This window comes from Manis pentadactyla, chromosome 1, assembly GCF_030020395.1.
Source record: "Manis pentadactyla isolate mManPen7 chromosome 1, mManPen7.hap1, whole genome shotgun sequence".
Lineage (NCBI taxonomy): Eukaryota > Metazoa > Chordata > Mammalia > Pholidota > Manidae > Manis > Manis pentadactyla.
The window spans coordinates 177,423,385-177,446,363 of NC_080019.1; the positions used below are offsets into that span (position 1 = coordinate 177,423,385).

The 22,979-nt window shown below is 35.9% G+C and overlaps 1 protein-coding gene across 3 annotated transcripts in view; it reads right to left on the bottom strand.

Annotated features, from left to right (window-relative positions):
• KPNA1 (karyopherin subunit alpha 1) overlaps nt 1-22,979 on the bottom strand; it is a 90,568-nt gene that overhangs the window by 10,309 nt on the left and 57,280 nt on the right. For all 3 annotated transcript variants that reach the window (XM_036883352.2, XM_036883351.2, XM_036883353.2), the window contains 9 exons: nt 20,364-20,471; nt 17,721-17,820; nt 15,861-15,955; nt 10,020-10,151; nt 8,964-9,052; nt 8,491-8,590; nt 6,819-6,982; nt 5,310-5,388; nt 1,368-1,493 (listed from right to left, as the gene is read on the bottom strand). In XM_036883352.2, the coding sequence (XP_036739247.1) occupies nt 1,368-1,493; nt 5,310-5,388; nt 6,819-6,982; nt 8,491-8,590; nt 8,964-9,052; nt 10,020-10,151; nt 15,861-15,955; nt 17,721-17,820; nt 20,364-20,471 (993 nt within the window). The remainder of the gene's footprint in view (nt 1-1,367; nt 1,494-5,309; nt 5,389-6,818; nt 6,983-8,490; nt 8,591-8,963; nt 9,053-10,019; nt 10,152-15,860; nt 15,956-17,720; nt 17,821-20,363; nt 20,472-22,979) is intronic.

Below are 22,979 nucleotides of genomic sequence, written 5' to 3' on the forward strand. Positions count from 1 at the left end.
GTTCTACCACAACAGCAAATAGTAAAAGTCAACCTTCTGTTCCTCTGCTATGCTCATTTCTCCCCTGGCACCCACCCTGACATGTGCTGTAACTCTCCAGTCCTCATTTCTCATGGGCTCGCCCTAGCTGAGGTGGCCAGCAGCTTACTTATAGATCTGCTAATCACCTCAAATGTATCATCTGCCCTCCTTATCAGGCTTCCTTCCAAACTTCTCTAGTTCTACAACATCTCTTTTAGTATTTACTTATTTATTCAAACTTAGTCACCAAGTCTCCTTTACATTCTCAATTTAAAATGTCCTGAGTCCATCTTTTCCTTTCCTTTAACACTGCTGCCATCCTATTCCAACCACCTCCCACACAGATTACCAGTATAGTATTCAGCTGGACAGAGTACTTCTACTCAAACCCTCTTATATACTAACACTAAAGCAATCTTCCTCAAATTACTATCATCCTGTTTCTCCTTAACGCAAAAACAAGGTGGGTTCATATAATTTACTGTATCAACAAACTGTGAAGTTCTAAGTAAGAACCACGTGGTGACAATCACCACAGCTGAACTCGCCTCATATGCATGCTGTAAACTGCTATGCTATCATCCTCGGTCCGACAGCATCCTAGGTATGACTAACCGTGCTTCCCTGGTCAAGAACTCTATTCCATCAGTGAAGGAAGTCAGCGAGGTTTACTGGAAAGACACTTCATCTTGGCCCTGTCATTACTTGAGGTGCCATTGAGCAAATCACTTTATTTCTCTGAGCCTCAGTTTCATCCTTAAATGAGAATGTTGGATGAGTTGACCTCTATGATTCCACTCAGCTCAAAGTCCCATAAGTCTGTGTTGTATCTTTTCTAACCAGCTGTTCTAGTCTTTCTCATGGCCTATGTTGAACCATTTGGCTCACTGCTTGTCTTACACTTGGGTTACTCTCCCACTAATACAAGGACAAAAGTAAAGGGCAGATAATCATTTAGAGAAAAATGGGTCCCCAAGGGCTCATGAAAAATTAAAACAATCCAATATATGGGGTTCACTAGAATATAAATATTTGGCTTTACAAATCTGTTCAGCATAAAGTCTATCAAAATATTTTGAAAATACTAGACATAATTTTCTTGGGTCTTGGCAAATAATCAAATATTAAAGGCAAAGGGAAAAACTAAAAAGGCCTAAGTGTAAGATTCAAAAGACTCAACTTCAATAAGTTAGCATCGAAAAGGAGACTAAGCAAAACAACAACAGTGGAAGTTAGTGGTGTCCAAGGCAATATGAAAAAATACATATATAATTTTAAAGGCTGATTGAAAGAAACCTTAATTATCAATAAAAATCTAGAAAAAAAGACAGGTGCTATGAGATTACCTGGATCTGTGCCCTATTTCCAGCTGTGATATTAGATATTGTCCAACATGCTTCCTTTTTGATAGATTCCTTTGGGCTACTCAGTAAATGCAATAAACTCTGCAGAGCTGAGCAATTCAAAATTACCTAAAAGAAAAAGGTTGAAAATGTTATTTATTTTACTGACCCAAATAAAAGTAATCTTTAACTCAAAGACTTTATTTTAGGGAAAATATAGGCAAAGAAATAATGGCTCTCTTCAATATTTTAGAAACAACTTTATATATGTAGAAAACTATTCACTGCTAATAAGAATTAGTTTCTAAGATTATCAGAAAGTTTCATTATACATATTCACAACTGCTAAAACAACTGTACTTAATAAGACACAATAATGTATTAGTCATTCACATTCCTCTCCCTATAGCACATTAAAATGTCTTTTGGGTGGGTAAACATACCAAGCACCCAGAAAATTCAAAAGTGGTCTCAGATTTTTATATCATCTGATAATTCTCTACCTGGTAGTTAATGAACCAACTCATACTTAATCAAGTATACCAGGTGCTTTATAGTATACAAAGATAAACAAGACATATAATGATTAAAATAATATGTGGCAAGCTCAAGAATCAATCCCCAAACAAGAGAATAGATACTTTAGTTCAGAAACAAATGCACATATTTCCAAAGAACTAAATATATAAAAAAGTTAATCTGCTCTTCCTCCAATGTCTGGGAGTCTTAAGAGCTAGTGCTAGAATAAATGGTTAAGTAGTTGAAAAACATTTTTCAAAATCAATTCTTAATCCCAGTTACCAAAGTAAATATGCAGCCCATTTAAAGAATAAACATAGAAAGGAAACCATAAAACAGAAGAAAAATATCAGTAAATAGCTGGTTTGGGGGACAGTGAAGGACTTTCCAAATATAAAAACAATGGAAGAAATTATAGGGGGAATATAAAAATATCACCAAATAGAAAATTTTCCCTGTCAAAAAATTATACAAAAATCAAAATGCACACTACAATGTGAAATGATATCTGCAATAGGTAAGAGGGTTGCTGTCCACAATATATAAATTGCTAAGAGAAACTACAATTGTAATAAGAAAATTACCTCACAAGTAATGAAAGAGATGCAAAAGGAAATGAAGCCACATGTTGCCTACTAATACAGCTGAAAATAAACTAAAACTAAGCCGTGGCTGAACAGGTACAATCTTTCTAATAGTACAGAATATGTCAGAAAGCAATTTTTTAAATGCCAAAGATGTGGTTTAGAATAAACATGTCAGAAGTTGAAGATCATACTTGGGAAGGAACAATCAGGAAGGAAATGACTTTTGGGAGTGGGGAAACACCTAGAAATAAATAGAATTTCACAAGCAAAGAAGCAAGAGGACAGCAGACAGAAAGACTGGAAATGAAAAACTGCTAAGACAGGCTACCACAAAGTACCAAAATAAGCAAAAAATACACCAGTGAGGCTATTAAAGGAAGGGTTCTGTTCCCCAAAAATTAGCAGTAGCCTAGATATAAAAATGAGAATAAATATTAAAGTAACAAATTCCTTCAAGTCTTTCAAGGTTTTTTGTCTCATAGACATTAAAGAAGCTGTTTCTAAAAGGAAAGTAATATAAACAAGTTTGTTTTAGGAAAAATTAAGCTATATTAGAATAAACAGAGGGTAAATGTTGTGAGAGAAGGAAGATAAATCAGCAACCCTTGTGTGTGAGAAAACAGGGACCACAACTAAGGTAATCAGACATGGATCTAGAAACACTAAGACTCAACAAGACCTGATGACCTGCTACTCAAAGTGTGAAAGATGGAAACACCAAATATGACAGTAAAGTTTCAAGTGTGGGTGAACAGTTATACCATTAATTGAAATAGGAAATTAGAAGACTTGGGACATGCTTTGTGGAGGAAGAAGATAAAACTGTGGGACATGCAAGCAGAAACATCTAACAGGCTACTGGAGACAAGGGACAGGAACTTGAGAGAGGCTGGAACTAGATGTAGAGATGCAGAAGTTTTCATTTGATAAATAGTTTGACTCCCTATACACTCTGCTAACAACTGTAAGATTACAGAAGCACAAAAATGAACAAGATTAACACAATTCCCCCTCTTTAAGTTTACAATCTACTAAATGAATAGTCAAGATACAGTGTGATACGCACTAAGATGGATGAAACAGAAGAAGAGCACCTAACTTAAGAGTCTGGGAGCAAATAAGCCTTCTAGGAGAAATGTTAACAGCAAGCCCTGAAGAATGAGAAGACATTGGTGGCAAAGTGTGGATTCATATAAGGAAGTGGTTCTAGCAGGGATGGGGGATGGAGGTCTATGTTCCATTCAGAGGGAAGCAAGCATGTGCCAAAGCTGTGAGCTGAGTGTGGCCATAGCTAACTCCAGGAATAAACACAGCAAAAGCACAGAGTGCAGCATGGGATGGGGAGATGATTTAAGTGGCAATTACACAGATAGGGTTTAAAAATTCAGAAAATATAAAAGAACTGTATTAGCTTAAAAGCCTCCTTTCCATTCCTATACCCCAGCCGCCCAGTTCTCCACAGATAGGCAGTTATGTTTCCTGTGTATCCTTCCACAGAAATTTAACACAAACACAAACATACCTACCGTTTTCTTCTCCTCTCTGCCCACCCCTCTTTTATACAAGTAGCAATATATTCTATATACTGTTCTGCCCCTTGTTTTTCTTTTTAAATAACATAACCTGGAGATTTTTCCATATCAGTGTTTAAAGCTTCTTCATTCTGTTGCACAGCATTCCTATTATAAAGGTGCCAGATTTTACAGGATCTTAAATACCCTCAAAGGACAATAGGTGGCCTATAAAAATATTTTAAGAGAATTACATGACCAAATTTGCATTTCACAAGCATCCTTGTGGTGATATGGCAATGATACATGAAATGTCTGAACTCAGCACTGCAACAGCTGAGTAGAGGTGGTACTTGGTGACTGATGCAAGAGGTAAATGAGAAGGAAGAATCAAGCTAATGTCCAGGTTTTTGGCTTGGGAAACTGTTGGTGATACTCACTGAAATGAGGAACATAAATAAGCAGAGGTTTAGTATACCAGGGAAAATAATGAGCTCACCTGTGCATAGAATAAATTTAAAGGAGAGTTGGAAGACACCTGAGGGAACAAATCCAATCTCCCTAATTTTAGAGATTAGAAAGTGAAGACATCAACTGTCTCGCTGAAAGTCAGAGCTGGTTAAGAAAGAGCTAAGGCTAAAACCTAATTTTCAATTCTCAATCAGGGTGCACAAGGGTGATGGATGAAATAAGATCAGTGAATGAGTATCTCCCCCAGAGAATAATCCCACAAAGAACAGGGAAAGGAGAAATAAATGGTCGGTGAGACAGGAAACCCAAAATACTTCATATCCTACAGAAGCCTAGGAAGATCATTTTAAAGATGATTACCAATGCATTTGAGAGATCAAGAAGGAAAATGGCTAGAATAATTCCCTGTGAGTGATGTATCTTGATACAGAAGTTGAATGTCATAGATTGGAATGACATTAAGAAGTAGAGAGGAAGAATCCTCTTCACATAGGAAACTTACTATGTACGAACAGAAGGAAGCTGTCAGAGATGAGATGAAGAAAGAGAAAGGATGCTACTGGAGGCTTCCCGCGCTTACAAGAACCAGTTCAAGTAGTAGTAGTGGGAAATAAACATGACTAACCAAAAAAGTAAGTTACATCACGGGATGACCCACAACTGCTACAAGCAACAAGTCAAGACAGCGACAGTAAAGATATTAACAGTAGTTGTTTAAGCCAAATTTAAACAAATTGTAGTGAAACAAACTGTCAGTTCTCCCCAGTAATATAGATTTAAATGCAATAAGAGAAACATAATCCTGGGATTCAATGTACTATTTTTGAAGGAAAAAAGTTATTAGCACTTACTCATACCTGTGTCTGAATATCATCCCCTGTGACAATATTTCCCACAGCCCGCAAAGCAGGAGAAACCACTTTATAATCATTATGCCTGCAACCATAAAAAGAAATGTTAAATCTAACAGTTCTATCCTTAGTCTCTTTCCTTAGGACTGAAATCCAAACCAAACAGTGTGATAGGATTTTAGAGCAGAAAGGTACCTATGGTGGTTATTAAGGGAACCTATCATGGTGATGGAAAGTTTAGTGTCTCCTGTAAGAGCTGTTTTTTCCTTTATTTAGTATTTTTTAAATAAAAAATACGTATCTTTCCTAATAATCTTCAGGTATTCCATCACCTAGATTCCAAGTTTTCCCTCTCATTCTTTAATATAGTTTTCACTTCTCATTAGTTGGGTCTCTGTGGTTGCTGAGATAATGGAGAGGAATAGTTAACATTTGTACAGCCCTTCAAAGTTTTATAAATTGTATCATTTTCACATAGTTGAAAATATGTCAACAGTTGAACTACTTGAAAATGAGAGCCAGGCTTCACACTGCAAATAGTGAACTTTTTCTGTTAAACTTCAGCTAACTAACTTACTGGTCAAAAAAAACCCCTCCAACAAAACCTGTTATATATTTGAAGATAAGACTTGATTTCAGGCTAAATAAGTTAATATCCTTTAACTTGCCTTAAAAATCCTATTTTTACTCTTCTCAAAAGAGTTCCTTCACATTTATTTTAAGATCTGATGACTAAAAAGAAATGACTAAAATATACTAAAGAATACAAAAGATTACTTCCCAGATTTCAAATGCTTTACTTCGACTCTTGCAGTATCGCACTATGATTCACAATAGCATTATGCTGCTGATCTGTACCCAGACTATGGCCAGCTATAATCCCAGAATTTTGTATTATGTACATTATACTTATCCAATCTATCCCACATGTCACCTTTGGGGCAATGTCTCCTTGCATCTACTTTGCACTTACTTCAATGAAATTTCATATGGTTTCTAACTACCATTTCCCCTTTATGTTATCATTCTCATTTTTTCTTCTATAGTATCACCTACAATTTTGATTAATACAATCTCATGTTATTTATGCCATAAATAAATAAATTCCACTCCATAAATCAAAGGCATCACAAAGAGATATAGCAAAATAAAATTCAAAGTCTGATACCAGTCTAGATTAAGCTCTAAATTGTCAGTAATATAAGGAATGACTATTTTCAGTGGCAATATGCCTTTTGCTATCCAGTGGCTGGTCTCAGGTCATTAAGCATGAACTGGATTACACAGATTAGTTTTCCAAATGTTTCTGCTGAAGGACTGCTAAGAGCAGAAGAGTGAATGGTTCTTTACAGGCCTCAATACCAACAAATAGACTTGATATCAATATAAACAAATAACAAAAGACAGCAGCCCAAAGCACAATAAATCAGTACAACATTTTAATTAATATAAAATACCAGCTCCTAGAAAACTAACATAGGGATAAAAGAATGAACTTCCTTAAAGATATCTTACATCAGCAGCTCCACAAGTCTCCTACATACTCCTGCGTCAATGACTGCTTGAATTTTATCATTGGGTCCATCTGATAAATATGAGAGAGCCCAGCAGGCATCAGCCAGTACATCGGTGTCACTGACAAACAGCAACCAGGACAGGACATTGAGACAGGGGGAAACCTGTAAAGGGAAGATGACATGATTATGAAATTCAAAAGAATAAAAGCCAGAAGTGAGGGGAGAAACTCCAGAAAGCAACCAGGCACACACTTGGTGATTAATACTTCTGGAGAAAGAGTAGCAAGTGGCCAGTGTGGCATTTCCATCTTTGGTTATACTGTCAGTGGCATGATGAGGTAGTCAAGAGTCCAAGGAAAATAATTTCAAGGGCCAAGTTTAACGTATGCCAATTCTCAGAGTGAGATTGCTTGTCAAAACACACTCTATGTGGACCAAAGAAATTAATAAATTTCACAAGTGCTAAAACTAGGAAATTCTGTATTTTAGATACTTTTTTTGAACAAAAAAATGCTGGGTTGTACGATTAATTCAAAGCTTTTAATATAAGGCACTGAAAATTTATCCCAAATGAACACAAAAACAAGAAAAAGCCCTCTTTCTCTAGAAATAGATAAATTCTAACATTTTAAATTCTATCCAAAATTACCTTTCTATTCACATTAATATTAATAATACGCTCTTTTAATTGTACTTTTTCCGCCAATTTCCCACAAACATAATCCTTATGCGATATGAGTCATAAGAAATACACATTTAGTCATTCAGATGAACAAATACATATTTCCCCCTTATATTTGGTCTTCATCCAGTTCCTGAAAACATTGCAGTCTTAAAGGTTGAAATGGGTGTTTTGTCATGTTTATGAGATACTTTTGGACCCCCACCCAAGGGCAGGAGCTGGAGGTTCAATTAGCCAACTGCCAATAATTTAGTCAATCATGACTATGCATTGAAGCCCTCACAAAAGCACCTGAGAGGAGCTTATCACTCTCAGCTCTGCTCAGTTGGATCCTGCTTCTCAGTTGGGGAGAGATCTTCTATGCCTGGGGAACCAGAACTATGCCTCCACCACCAAGCCAGACCCCAAGCTCCATGACGATAGAAGCTCCTTTATTTGGGAATTTGCACTATGCCCCTCTTCATCTGGCTGTTAATGTATATCTTTTATTAAACTGGTAAACATGTATAAGTGTTTTCCTGAGTTCTGTGAGCTACTCTTGCAAATTAATCCAACCTAAGGGGGAGGTCATTGGAACCTCCCATCTGTAGTCGGTAGGTAAGAAGCACAAGTAAGGGCTTGAGACCCACGTCTGGAGTAGGGGGTAGAGGGCAGTCTTGCAGGACAGAGCCCTTAACTTGGGGAATCTGGTGCTGTGTCTGGGCGGATACCTTCAGAATTGAGTTGAGTTTTTGGACACTCTGCTGGTGTTCGAGAATTGTTTGGTGTTGCATGTGGGAAGATGCCCTCCCACATACTTACACACATTGGAATTGGGTCCAGGAGCCTGAATGGAGTTATATTACTACTACTGCTGTGTATATTATCATTACTGTTATATATATATTGTTATATATATATGTATGTAGGAAAAAAATACACCATTGTATTTGGTGTTGGAGGAGTGGGAATAACATTTGGTGTCAGAGGAGTGGAAATAGTACCTTACCTTTGCAAATTCTGGAGGTGGACTTTTCCCTCTACATAGATTAGACAAAGCCCATACTGCATTCCGGGTCATGGTCAGGCGGTTTTGCTTTGAAAATAACCTAGAAGCATGAAGATACAATGGTAAGCTATATAATGGACATTAATGCTCTAATGGCATAAGATAAAAACTAATCCTACGATACTGGTAGGTTTTTTGATAGGAAATTGCTATTAATAAACAGATATCTTTAAATAGCTTTTCTCCAGTACAATAAAGTTGCATTAATTCTAACACAACTAATTCAGAATTTTGGCCCTGGAATAAGAAAGGATGCCTGAAGAAAATAACTGAAAAAGTTAGTGAGAAAATATCTGTAATGAAAATAACACTAGGAAATCTAAACGATTTCCAAAAATGCACTTTTTTCTGCAGAACTGCCCGTTTTTATTACTCAAAATAAACATAGAAATAAAAAAAATTAAGAGACTTACTGCAAAAGAGGGGGAAGAATATTGCAGTCTAAGACATAGTCCCTGCACATGGTACTATCTCCAGCAATGTTGCCAAGAGCCCAGACTGCCTGTGAAAGAATTGTTCATTAGTGACAGACTGTATAATTTTAACTCATAGCTCTTTCAAGAAAGATGCCAGCATATCACAATAGCTCTTTATAAAATTATACAGTAGTTAACCATGGATATTAACTATTAACACTCCTAAGTTCACTCTAGAGGGAATCAAATGAAATAGTGGGACTGGGGAAAGCAGATCAATAACGTTAAATGTATAGGTGAACACTTATGGCAGTAAGCTTTTTAAAGAGAGGAACCATTCTTACACATATTCTTAACCTTAGGGGACTCCAATCCTGGGTAACATTCCTTGGTACAAAGCAGAGTTTCAAGTGGCTTAACTCAGCTGATTAAAAATGGATTTTGAGCTTGCTTACAAAAGAAAACAGTGAACAAAGAATTTAAGAGCAAGCAAAATGCAGAGAAATTTATTAAACATTTGTGGGTGATAGATATATTATCTTGATTGTGATGGTGGTTTCATAGGTATATATGTATGCCCAAATTTATCAAATTGTATAATTTGATATACACAGTTTATTGCAGGTCAATTACACCTCAATAGAGCTGTAGAAGAACATCATACTGATTTGATAAAGTTCACTACAATAAAAAATTCATATTTTCTAGGTCTTTTTCTGTATGAAATTGGCAAAGACCTGCTACCTCAATCACACTAGAGATGCCTATAAGAAAAAGCTGGTAACTGCTTACGTGGTCTAAAAAGTATACCTATAGGGCTAAAAGAATTTCAGGATTGGAAGGGGAAAAATGCATTTAGGTTTCTAGGAAAAATTACACCTAGATTCACTATTAAATTTTCTACTTTGGTTACGTTTAGATTTCTAAGCCACTTCCTGTGATAAACCATGGATTATCAAAAGGCCAAGTAGTGAAACTGAAGCTCTGAATATAAGACCAAGGGGAAAAATGATATTCTTTTCCTGAGCCTCTCTTATCTGTTTCATTTTTTACCTGCTCTTGAACATCTTCAAACTCTGAGCTGAGCAACTCTATGAAGATAGGCACAGCTCCTGCCTGAATCACAATCCGGGTCTGAAGAGAATTTCCGGAAGCAATATTTGTCAGTACCCAAGCTGATTCAAACTATAAAGATAAAAATAATTTCATTATCTTATTAGAATTTAATAGCTTGTTTGCTTCTAACAATAAGGTTTTCTGTACATGAAGAAAAGAATCTAAAATCATTATTTGCATATATCTATCAGGTGAATTATACATTAATTTTAAATGGAGAATTCTACATCAGCCTAGAGGAATATTCAGAGTGTCTAAAATTTCAGTTCAAGTTACAGATGACATAAAACCAAAAAATAATGAGGGAGTGCTTCATATGCTGATATGGAATGATCTCTCAAGATATGAATGGAAAAAAGAGAGAGAAAGCAAAATGGTTTACATTAATATGGCATCATACTATATTTTCTAGAAGAGTTAAGAAGAAATATATGCATTAATTTACTTATTGCACAGAATATCTCTGTAAAAAGTCACAAGAAACTCTAAATATTGTGTTGTTACCTACATGGAACAGTCAGGGTGAATGGGAAACAAGGATGGGAAGAAAAGACACTGCTCACTGAAAGACTTGTGTATCTTTTGGCCTTAAACCATGTATATTACCTAATAAAAGCAAAATGAAATAATGTCTATAGGATGGATAAAGTGAAGGGAGAGGACATTACTTTAAATGTATAAAGTACAAGCAAAAGTAAAAGGCAAAAGATATTTTAAGTGTTAAGTAGGCCAAAAGAAATTAACAAGCATACAATTAATAGAAAAGGCAACTTTCAAGCTTAAGAGCTTCTAATAAATGAGAAGGCCCCAAACCAAGACACAGAGGTAAGATTTAAAGGCCAATAAACTGGTTAACAGAAGGTATGAAAGAAATTATGGCCAAGAAAAATAGAGCACCTTACTTATTCTACCCATCTCTACAGTAACATGACTCTTAGGCTAATAAGGAAAAATCTGAGAATGAACACTGAAAATTCTATTTAGCTGAGTTCTTAATTAAACTTTAGTTTTGTTTTCCTTCTCTCATTCTGTCTTCTACTTATCCTTTAATGAAGCACATATGCAGAAAAAAAATTCAGTGGTATGCTTCTTGAATGAGAGATCAATACAAGTCATCAAAAGATGAAGCTGTGACTCTTCTAAGCCTTTGGGTCAACTGAAAGGCAGCTGTCACAAGGAAAAACTAGATCATCAATCTCACTGGGGGTGAGTACAAAGGCAAACATTCTTACGAGAAAGCAGGATCAAAGTTCACTCAAAAGTTGTCAGAGAGTAAAGAGACCAAGTCAGAGAAATGGAAATCACAAGGAAAATAATCTATAAAAAATAAGATCTGCACAAACACCAATCTACATGAAGGAGAAAATGGATTGCAGTGAGATTCTGATTTAAAAGAAATGCTCATGTAACCTGAATAAAGGTTATATTAAAGAGTAATCAAGGAGAAGAAATTAGAATACTTATTGCTGCCAAAGTCCAAACTACTTGTCTGGAGAGGTCTCACAAAGAAATGAGAGGGAACTCCAGATGCTGCTGAAGTGAATCAAAATGGAGAAGCAAAACAAAATACTGACAATGATTAGGAAAATGGAGAGTAAGTAAACAATAGGCTGAACATGGATGGAAGAAAATTGGAAATTGTGACATTTCAGCAAAAGAATGTACCAGAGTTATGTTTATCAGTAAGAGTACACAATGATAACCTCTGAAAGCAAAGAAGATACAAGGTCTCTTGGTAAGAACAGAAATCCCAAAGTAGTTGCCATTACTGGGGACAGAAATAGATGAATAACTATAACTAGACAGCCAGTGAAAAGTCCATCATATTCATGAATAAATAAGGCATTAAAACACACACACACACACACGGTAATTACTTTGATGTTTACCTTGTAAAAACTCAAGATACATCTATGCAATTTTCTATACCCACGTGTGTATGTGTGTGATATGTTATGTATGAGTGAGAGAGGAGGAGGGGGATGGGAGAGTGAAAAGGATGGGAGAGTATAGGCACCTGTTGGAAGCAACAGCTGTCAAATGTGTTTAATATCTATGTTTAAATAAAAATGGTTGTACTTTGAACTATTTAACTTCTCTTTCACTGGGTATTGCAGTGGGTTTTTTTGTGGGTGTTTTGTTTTGTTTTGTTTTCTAATGTTTCGGCCTTGGGCCCCAGTTAGAATTTAACATGAAAGAGGGTCATGAAAGGAGGGAGCCCTGAGTTGACAGCAAAAACAACCGCATGAAGTTATGACAGATATGGCCAGAAAAAGTAATTTAAGCAACCATGCAATTCAAGAAAAAAATCAGTAACACAGAGAGATGAAAAAAATCTTAAGAAATGGTATCACCTGGAGCAGTAAATGACAGCCAAAAAAACGACCTTTACTTCCTCTTTGTTGTTTTAAATTCCTGTGTTCTTAGTGTTTCAAGAATGGCATTATGCAAGGAAACAACCTGTCATGCATCCACGCTTGCTTATACATTGTAATTCCACTATTATTTTTCACTTTCCACAAACTCACTAAATAAGGCTACAACTGAAATCTGAAGGGAACACTGAAAATTTGATGTTTTCTCTCTTCCCTTTCTCAGTCTCTACCTTCTGGTGCTCAGTTCCTTAAATAAGGAAAATGAGAATCCAAAGCTGAAGTACTTCTGACCTCCTATCAAGTTTCCCACTCCAGGTTGAGGTACGCCTGGTTCCCTTTCTCCATTTGGATCAGGACTCTGTTGCTGGCCACTTTGCCGGGTCCACTCTGGTTCCTAGCAAATGCCAGGCTCACCTGGAGAGCAAGTGAAAAGAAAGGCTCACATCAGAAAAGTAAACCCAGATATCAGACTCTGCAGGGAACAGTGCCTGAGTCACCTGAGCAACCTTTCAAGAAAGGTGCAGGAATCAATGAGAATGGGAAAAGATGGAGGAGGATGAGGGCTTACTGCAGTTTATCACACTTTAAGCTTTTAGAGGGGACAAGAAAGGCAGGAATGGGGAAACTAAAACAATTTAATTCAAATTCATAACTTTAAGAACAGCTATCTAATGAGGCAATTTACTTATTTCTGGCTATTTTTATAAACCTCTGTAAGAAGGTTTGGGAACACACCATCTCAGCACTGTAAAAGACAGTACAATGATGCTGGGTCTGGACTCAAAAAAACAAACAGTGGGCGCAGGGAATTTTCTGTCAAGCATACCAATCTCATGTCAAGGGCTCAAGCATTTCTGAGGCTTACGTGTCACCGAGCTTGAGAATGCTCCTAGCTAAAGTGGCATGGCACTATTTGCTTCCAAATCCTAGATTTCACCCATGTTCACCTCATTTGAGGGCAAGTGAATAGCTGAGCTGCACTGCCCAAAGCAGACATGTTTCTCTCTCTGGTCTGAGGTACCTCACTGATTTGTGGATAAGAAAAGCCAGAAAGGAAATGAAGAGACCCTTTACTAGGATTCACAGTTCTTTATCTATGGAATGATGGGATTAAGTCTCTCCACAGGATATGTAAGTGAGTTTAACTATAGTATTACTCTCTGGAAGAAAAATGGCAAAAGAACCATTACAAAGTTACCCTCTTCAAATTTCTAGTAAGTGGGTGGGAGTTATCAGGGACAACTTACATCTTAGTGCTCTCCAAGAAGAGGAGGAAGGAATACTCTCCAAGCTTCCCAGAGCACATCTCATTATTTGAGCATGAAGCTTCCTGGCTCTACAGTCTCCCTCAATCTACCTGCTCCTCCTGCTTTTGGTAGTCAAGGTTATCTATTAGTCACACTGGAGAAAGAACATCATATTGTGCTTAAATGTACACAGAAGAAAAGCCAGGGATGCTGACCTTTAGCTAATAAACAGACTGGTTATTTCCGAGTCTTAGACAGCTAAGGTGAAAATCATGAGGTAGGCACTTTCAGAGGAATCATTTCTCAATCTTTTGGCTTAATTATTAATATACACAAGGGTGGAATCTGGGAATGTAGATGTATGTAAACTACAGAGTTCTGAAGGCTTTCATCTTCAGATGTGCTGAGATAAAAATTCTAGGATTACAGAATAAAAAATGACATAGAATTTACATATGTTAGCCAGGAGAGGGCACTGTCTGGAGAATGTGGAGATGAGTAAAGACCCATTTGTCTAGCTTTCTTCATTTTAGGCCTACAAGGTTATACCATCTTTCTTTAATAAGGAACTGGACCTCTGCCAACACCTATTAAATTAGAATTAGATTACAGGAGCAAATCCACTATCTCTGAAGTACTCAGGATAGAAAGGTATTTTCACAAGAACAAAATGATAATTCTCCCTACCTCCCTCTTCCTACAAAGCTTTTCAAATGATAAACTGCAGTAAAGCTCTCCATTTGGTCCCTCTGGTTTTCTTGGCAGGTTGCTTAGGATTTCAGGCTCTGTCCTCAGCAGTGCTGATTGTCTGGATTTCTTTTTTTCTGAGAAAAGTCTCTCTTTCCCTTGCTCTCTAGGTGAACTTGATTGTCTTTTCAGGTGTCTGATGATCCTGGCCTTAGATGGGGACCAGAATTACAATCCAGGAGGCAGCTAGCAAAACAGAATCCTAATTCAAATGAACTTGGGGATTAGTAAATGTCAAACTGGAGAAGAAAAAGTGATTGGACATTGAAGTACTCTACCTTTTCTGGATTTCTTGTTTTTCCTCTGGAAGGAACTCATCACAGGAACAAAGAGAGTAAAAGAAGGAGAAAGATGGGATGAGAGGAAAGGAGAAAAAATATGAAGACAAAGCATCGAGTCTCCTAAATTACCTATAATGCTCTGTACAGTAAAGAACCTGGGGACAGGGGTTGCTGTCATTTACAAAAATGTCCAGCCCCTATAGCCTTAGAGTAAGACAAAAGCAAACAAGTGGGTGACAGTTAGTTATCTTTAAGATTAACTTGCTATTGGCAAATATTTACTTTGGGAAATAACCCCATTTTGTGATCTGCTTGGCACCTAACCAATCTTTATAGTTGCAGTCTCTCTCTAATGGGTCTGAGTTCTTCAGAATAGATCCTACAAGTGACAATTTAGGTATCAGAGATACTTGTTCAAGAATAATAGAGAACTTTATTCAACTGGTTACAAGTCTAACTACTGAAAGATTATCAATGTCCTAAAAATTCAACTTTATTTAGGAAAAAAACAGCATTTTAAAATTTCTAGATAACTCCCAGGATAAATCAGTTGACAACTGGTTCTTTTTACTGTGAAAATTATCCATGCCAGAATTCCGTCCTGGAATCCCTAGATAATACAGTATTAATAGACTAAGTTAAGATAGCAAAAGGCACAGAGATTTCCTACAAGGTTATCTCCTTGTCAGCTCATGAGGCAGAGGGGAGGACTAGTTAGGACCAGGTTTGGGGATTAGTGAGTCTGATCTAGTTTGTATTACACAGCCCTGAGAAAGCCAACAAATAATCTAAAAATCTTTCACAACTAAATTTCACACATAGCACATAATTAGATCCAATCTATAATGGTTCCTCTACTACAAACAATTCTCCATTAGATAAGTATTACCCACAGTCACCATAAAGTAAACTTTATTACTTTATGACTAAAAATGGTGAGAATTCTAAAGAGTGAAAACCAAGGATCTGGATGGTAACAAGACTATCAAAGCAGCTTACAATATGCTTGTCAGGAACATGATTATCAAAAATTACTGTACAGATTAAATTTAGTGACAAATCTGTATATAAAATGTAACTTTGCAAAGGGAATTAAGATTTAAGTCAAGAAATGAAAACAGTACGCACCTGAAGTGTACAATTCTCTTTTCGTTTGAGGAACTCCACAAACCTGGCCACTACTCCTGGTGTGCTGATGACTTCATCAATAGGAGGATTGGGTTCTGTCTCCCCATAAAATAAAAGGAAAGAAGAAAAACAATCCTTTGATTTCAATGCAAGGACTTTATAGTTCAAACTTACTTCATAATATCCCTCCCTCCATTTTAGCATCTTTCACTGTTGGAAATCTAAAAAAGAAAAAAATATGTAAAATTGAGTTTAGTCACTTTGAGACTAAGGTAGCTTGAAAAGGTTTCACAGGAAGCTAAACCTTAACATGAAGGCTGGAATTCTTAAAAATTAAAACTACTGCCTCTATTATTTCAGAAAACTTAGAAAGTGGGGGGGAACATCCAAAGACAACCACTGTTACTATTTTGGTATACTCGCTTCTAGCCCTTTCTCTGTGTATGGGTTGTTAAGCCTGTCAATTTTGAAACATAAATTGTCTTAAACAAAAAAAAAAACGGATTAGGAGATTCTGAATGTGCTTGCAGGATTTATTTTTACAGTTTAGTGACAAGAGCGAGCAACCAAGAAATGGATGACTTGCCAATTAATCTCATTTTCATTTATAACAATAGAGTATCCTACTATCAACTATTCACATAAACAAAACAAATAAATTCGGTGATTACAATAAAAATGAATTAGTTAATATGCTAGATTATAAAAACAACATAAAGAAAGAAAAATAAGCCAAAGTTCGTAATAAAACAACATGGATAAAGCAAACTTCAGCAATTGAATTTTTAAGAAAGCAATTTAAAAAAATCCACAGGACTTCACAGACAAAACCTAAAAACAGTTGATGAAGGAAAGTGCTAGGGAGTTTAGACTGCTGCAAATACTATGTACCATCACTATATGCCATGACTACCAAACTAAATGATGCTATCTTGGAGCACATAATTGGGATGTACAGTCTCAGGACAGGAAGGCAATCTCTTGTAGTAAGAACACATCTGGAGTATTGTACTGTAGTTACAACATTTTTAAGAGGGATGGCTGGCAAACTAGAACACAGGTAGCAAAGTAGTGGTGAAAGGGCTTAAAAAGCCACATCAGGTGAGAAACCCATTAGGCTCAGCATGCTGAAAAGGGATGACATTTTAGAGGGGCGAGAATGGTATACATGATAATGGCCTTCAAATATTTAGTAAGTTGTCATGCAAAAAAACAATTTTTTGTATGGTGGTAGGTTTTTATTCCACTTAACCTCAAGGGAATCTATTAATTTATCACTAATGGCTCCAAACAACCGTAACTTATTACTGGGGTAGGGGGTACGGGTTAGCTGTTTTAAGTATTTACTATCAGTGTTTAAATATGGTCCAGAGTTTCAGAGTTCTTCTTACTTGCCCAGGATAAGAAGCATCACATTCCTACCCTAACTATATAAAAAAAGGAAGTTACCCTACCCACCAAACAAAGCTGAATTCAGTAAAATTTCAGTGATAAACCGCTAACATTACAATCAACAATCATTGCTCTTTCAAGTGATATTTTTAAAGATTTTCTTAAAAAAGAGTGGAGTTTCTCAATTTGAATTAACATGAAATATTACCACTGTTATCACTTTAAGGTCTTTCTTAAGATAGCTCAGAAATGAGAATGCTGCTTTCTGGTCCTGGTAAGATTGCCTACATCAAAGGAAATTCAAAAGACAGCCATGGGTCAACAATTATACATATGTCTATTATGTGTCCCTTTATTCTCTTGATAGACATACTCCAAAGCAAGTTGTTTGTGGTATGAAAAATAGATTATGGGAAAGTTAATATTTTGTAAATAAATTTAAAAATCAACTTCTCATTCAGAACTCACCTTTTGAAAGCAGCTTTCTGAATTTCTGTGTTGCTGAAAGCTGTTGCTCTGGGCTATTAGAAAATATCATTTCAATCATGTCAGACGTAATAACACCACCCTGAGATCATAAGCAAAAGGCAAATACAATTATTTTAACTTTAATTCCAAGGAAAACAATATAAACTGTGAGCAAGTTATTAAATTAATGATGTTTACTTAGAAGAGTTACACAAAGGTAGGATCATCTTTACATGAGGAAATGTATGAGATGATTAATAATATGATGAAGCCAAATTCTTTGTCTGTCATTAAAAAGCAATCTTAGTAAATACTTAAGGCATTTATTTTTCTTCCTCTCCTTGCTCATCACAAGGCTGGTTGTTCCTTGTCATTCAGATAAAATGCTAAATTCTAAACAAAGACTTTTCATGACCTCCAAATCTAAAGCAACCATGCCATCTCTATCATATTACTCCATCTTCATCTAGTGCCCAGCCTTTTTCACTATCAGATATTTTACTGGGCTATTGTTTATTGTCTGGGTTCCCCTCAGATACTATAAGCTTGAAAGCCAAAGACTGTCTATTTTATCACTCCATAACTGACCTCTGGCATACAGTAGATGCTTAGCAAGTATTTATAGAATGAGTATAGTCTCATAATAACCAGAGATTCTAGCCACTGCCAAATTCACCAGCTCCTTACATTTATTTAAAATTTCTATTTTTTGCTTTACTAAAACTTTTCAGTTCCCACTATTTTCTTTCTTTATGAGAACTTTTCCATTTCCTACTACAAGCCATCCCCAGCATTAGCAGTTAGTCACCTTCTCAGTAGCATTTGTCACAATGAAATAAAGTGCTTTTCATCCACAAGATGAACTGTAAAGAAAGCTGCAGAGTTATAAATGCTAGACAGTTGGTAAGCAACACCTAACACATGAGAATCCCCATGGGGAGTATGAAGCATTCTGCTCTTCAGAGTCAGAAATGTAACTTCGACTCTTACAAGACTAATTCCTAAATAAAGTATCCATGTAATTGTTATGAATGTTTGCACACACATCACATACACATATACATATATACATACATAAACATTTTCTTCCCACTCTAACCCCCTTTACCATTTAACATAGATGTACTGACATTACATTCACGGTATTTAAGTATTGTTAACTTTACACCACAGTATTTAAGTTACAGAACATCAAAGAGAGGTATGAACATCATCCAAGGACTTTTTGTATCCTCTTTTGGAGAAAAGGTTAGTGCGTTTTCAGTTGTATGCAGGAGAGTTATATCATGTTACATGTAGGTATGACTTTGTTAGTGTCTTTATCTGAGACTCGGTTTAGTTTAATGAATTGTGTTTGGATGCCAGGTTGACAAGGAGTGAACTGTGATGGTTAATTTTTTGTGTCAACGTGATTAGGTTATGGTACCCAACTACCAGGACAGTCTCGATGCTGCAGTGAAAGTTATTCTTTAGATGTGATTAGTATTTAAGTCAGTATACTTGAGTAAAGCAAATTACCCACCAAAATGTGGAAAGGCCTCATTCAATCAGCTGAAGGTCTTAAAAGCAAAGACAGGTTTCCTGAAGAAGGAATTCAGCCTCAAAATAACATCAACTGTTATCTGAATTTCCAGGCTACTGGCTTGCCCTATGGATTTCAGACTTAACAGCTCCAACAAGTGCATAAGCCCATTCCTTAAAATCAATCAATCAATCACTCTCCTACTGGTAGATTCCTCTATAGAACCCTGGCTAATACTACAGTCCACAAAATACTTCATATTCACTTAACATCCACTTTTTAAAAATGGACAGCTTTACTAAGGGCCTAAAAGAATTCACACAAAATGATTGGATAGTTTACAATGTCTATATAGGTTCCAAAGGGATTTAAACTGCTCCTCTAAATCCAAAGGAAACTGAGTCATAAAATTCGGAGATCTATGAAGTGAAAAAAAGAAAAATCTATAAAATACTGTGCATAATACTCCACCATTTGCAAAAAAAGGGGAGTATTTCTTTTCTTGAAAATTAGTAAGACTCTATTAGTGGTTGCCAGTAGAGACAGAAATTCGGTGACTGAGGTAAAAGAAATGTGTTTCAAAAACCATGTATATATATATATATATATAAAAGATCTATTAAAACATTATATGATTGATTATAATAAACTGGAAATCTAGATAGGTATAATCTTATAAATACAGCATAATTTTAATGTTTATGTAACCTCAAGAAAGTTACAAAATGGGTTACAATAGAAAATTCCAATAATTGTAATGTGAACCAATTTTAAATCACATAAACATGTCCAACTTTGTAACAGAAATGAGTAACAAATTCAGATTTCTTTTAAGTATCCCTTGTCATTCAACTTTTAAGGAATAATTTAATTATATCATCTTTGTTTTAATAGCTGAATTAATTTTCATAATTTGTTAACTTTGTTTTGTTTAACTAGATGTTATTCAAAATATAATAAACATTTTATGAACCATGAGATTAAGTAAATGGCTTCTTTTCAAAAAAAGAAATGTCAAGAATTTTTTGTAGCTAACCTATTATTTAAATCCCAAAAGAGATCTAAGCCTCCATCTTTCTCAGAAAAACACTAAAAAGAGTTTCTTTCATTATCTTACTTACTGGTGCCATCTCCATGTTATTAATCTGAGCCTCATGAAAGCCTCCATCTGACATAACATCTTCTTCTGTTTCTTCTTCTGCTGTAGCAACATTTCTTCGCTTGAATAACTGAAAAATAATAGACTGTTACTGAAGTAATCGTAACACAAGGGAGTTAACCCAAACACTAGGCACCCCACTTAAAAGGCAATAAAGATGGAGTTTTTTGAAAATAATTTTTAAAATTCTAAAATTTTTAAATTAAAAAAAGTTTGTGCCATTTTCAACCTTTGCTGATGACAAACTATTTCAGAATTCTCCAGTCTTATAATCCAATGCAATTAACTATCACAATACACTGTTACCAATACCTGTTGAGGTAATACTTACTAGGGAAGAGCTGACACTACATGATACATATAAAAGGTAAGGTTGAAAAAGGAGCCTGGGGCAGCATGCTTGGCATTTCCCTCTTCCCCTGAAGTAGGTGACAGGATAGTCTTATCAATAATACGGAGGGGAAATGAGGATAAAAATGACATCAGAATGATTAATGCTTCTGACTTAAATCCTCAAGCACAGTGGATTGAGGCTCCCTGTCCTTCCCAACCTGTCCAGCAGCCAGTGACAAGTGACTACTTCTTGAACAGTACCTTTAAAGCATTCATTAATTTGTGTAGGAAAAGGAGACTGGTTCTCTCCAAAGGCAGCCCACTAAGGTGCCTCTGTGACATCCCGGAGAATCTAGGCAGCACACTTGTTCATCAAGTTATGATGCCAATAACAATAATTTATTTTCTCACCCTATGCAGCTAAAGCAGCACACAAAATCCATAACTAATAATAGTTTTCAGCCACTGGACAAAAGGCAGCACACACTGGTCCTTCAGAAAAGAAAGAAAAAATCAGCTCTGTAAATTGCCTTAGATTATTGCCTGGCCACAGTTTCCAGGCTACAGCCACAGAGAGTGAACCCAAGTAGGGCCTAAAAGCTCCCTCAGTTGAGAAGACAAGAGTTCAGAACTGAGGAGACCAAGACAACTAGAATTCACAAGGCAGAATACTGGAAAGAACAGATCAATACAGGGGGAACTCCAAAAATCTGCAGAAGGTTCTTCTTTAGTCTACCTTAACAGTGATCACAGATATAAGGAAAAGACCCAAAGCTGGGAAAAGAACCACCTTCAAGAAGCATGCAGAACAATTTCAAAGATCACACAGGTCAAGGAATATTTCATGTTTTAACCAGCTCTGGAATAGAAAAGACCTTCTAATATATGGAGCAGTGAGTAAAATACTCAGAATACTGACTCAGTAGTAAGGCTAAATCAGCCCTGGATTAAAGGCTGTTGTGGACCAGCCCAAAGCAGACGGACTCCAAGTAACTTAACTACATCTAAGGACAAATTCCAGAATTATGCATATAAAAGAACACAGAAATCTTCAACACCAAACAAAGTAAAATACATGCTTGGAATTCAACTGATAACTATGAAGCATGCAAAAAAAACAAGACAAGACTACCCATGAGAAAGAGAAAAATCAATCACATCTATCAAATTCTAGAATTAATCAATCAACCCAGAAATGGCAGAACTAGACAAGAACACTAAAATGGTTGTTATGAATACATTCCACATATTCAAAAAGTAGAAGAAAGTGTAACCACAGGAAGGAAAAGTAGGAAGCCATGAAAAACCAGCTAATCAAACATCTAGATGTTGAAAATACAATTTTTCAGATGAAAAGTATGTTGGATGGGATTAACAGCAGATTAGATATTGTAGTAGATTGGTAATATAAGGACATAGTGCTGGAAGCACTCCAAAATAAGTGATGGAAAAAAAAGCTGAGAAAATATGTACAAATGTTTGTCAACTTCAGGACATGAAGTGGCCTAATATACATGCATTTGGAGCACCAAGGTTGGGGTGGGTAAATATATTTGAATAATTAATGGCCAAAGTTTTTTTCAAGTTTTCGAAAAATATAAACCCCCATATCCACAATCTCCAAGAACCCTAAGCAGAATATGAAGAAAATATGAAAGAACTCCATAATCTAGCTGCTTAAAATCAAGAATAAAAAGATAAAGCAGCCAAAGGAAAAGACATCTTATGTGCAGAAAACCAAAATATAAGAACAGCAGCAGCATGCTGCTGGAAACACTGGGAACCAGAAGAGTGTGGGTCAAATATATTTAAAGTATCAAAAGAAAAAGACTTAAGAACAAAGGTGAAACAGACCTTCTTCAGACATACAAATGCTGACAGAATTTATCACCAGCAAACCAGCTCTGTAAGAAAATGTTAAAGGATGTTCTTCAGACATAAAGAAAATGATAGCAGATGAAATATAGATTTATAAAAAAATAATAAGCACCGGAAATAGTAAAAATGTAAAATCTCCTTTAAAATCTCTAAACTTTTAAAAACTTCTCATTTAAAAAAAGGTCTTTAAAACATATCCACTTATCCACTAGGAAAAAAAGAACAAGTAAGTTTTGGCATGGATGTGGAGAAACTGGAACCTTCGAACATAGCTGGTGGGAATGTAAAATGGTGGAGGCTTTTTAGAAAACAGTTTGGCATTTCCTCAAAATAGTTAGCAGAGTTACCATACAACCCAGAAACTCCA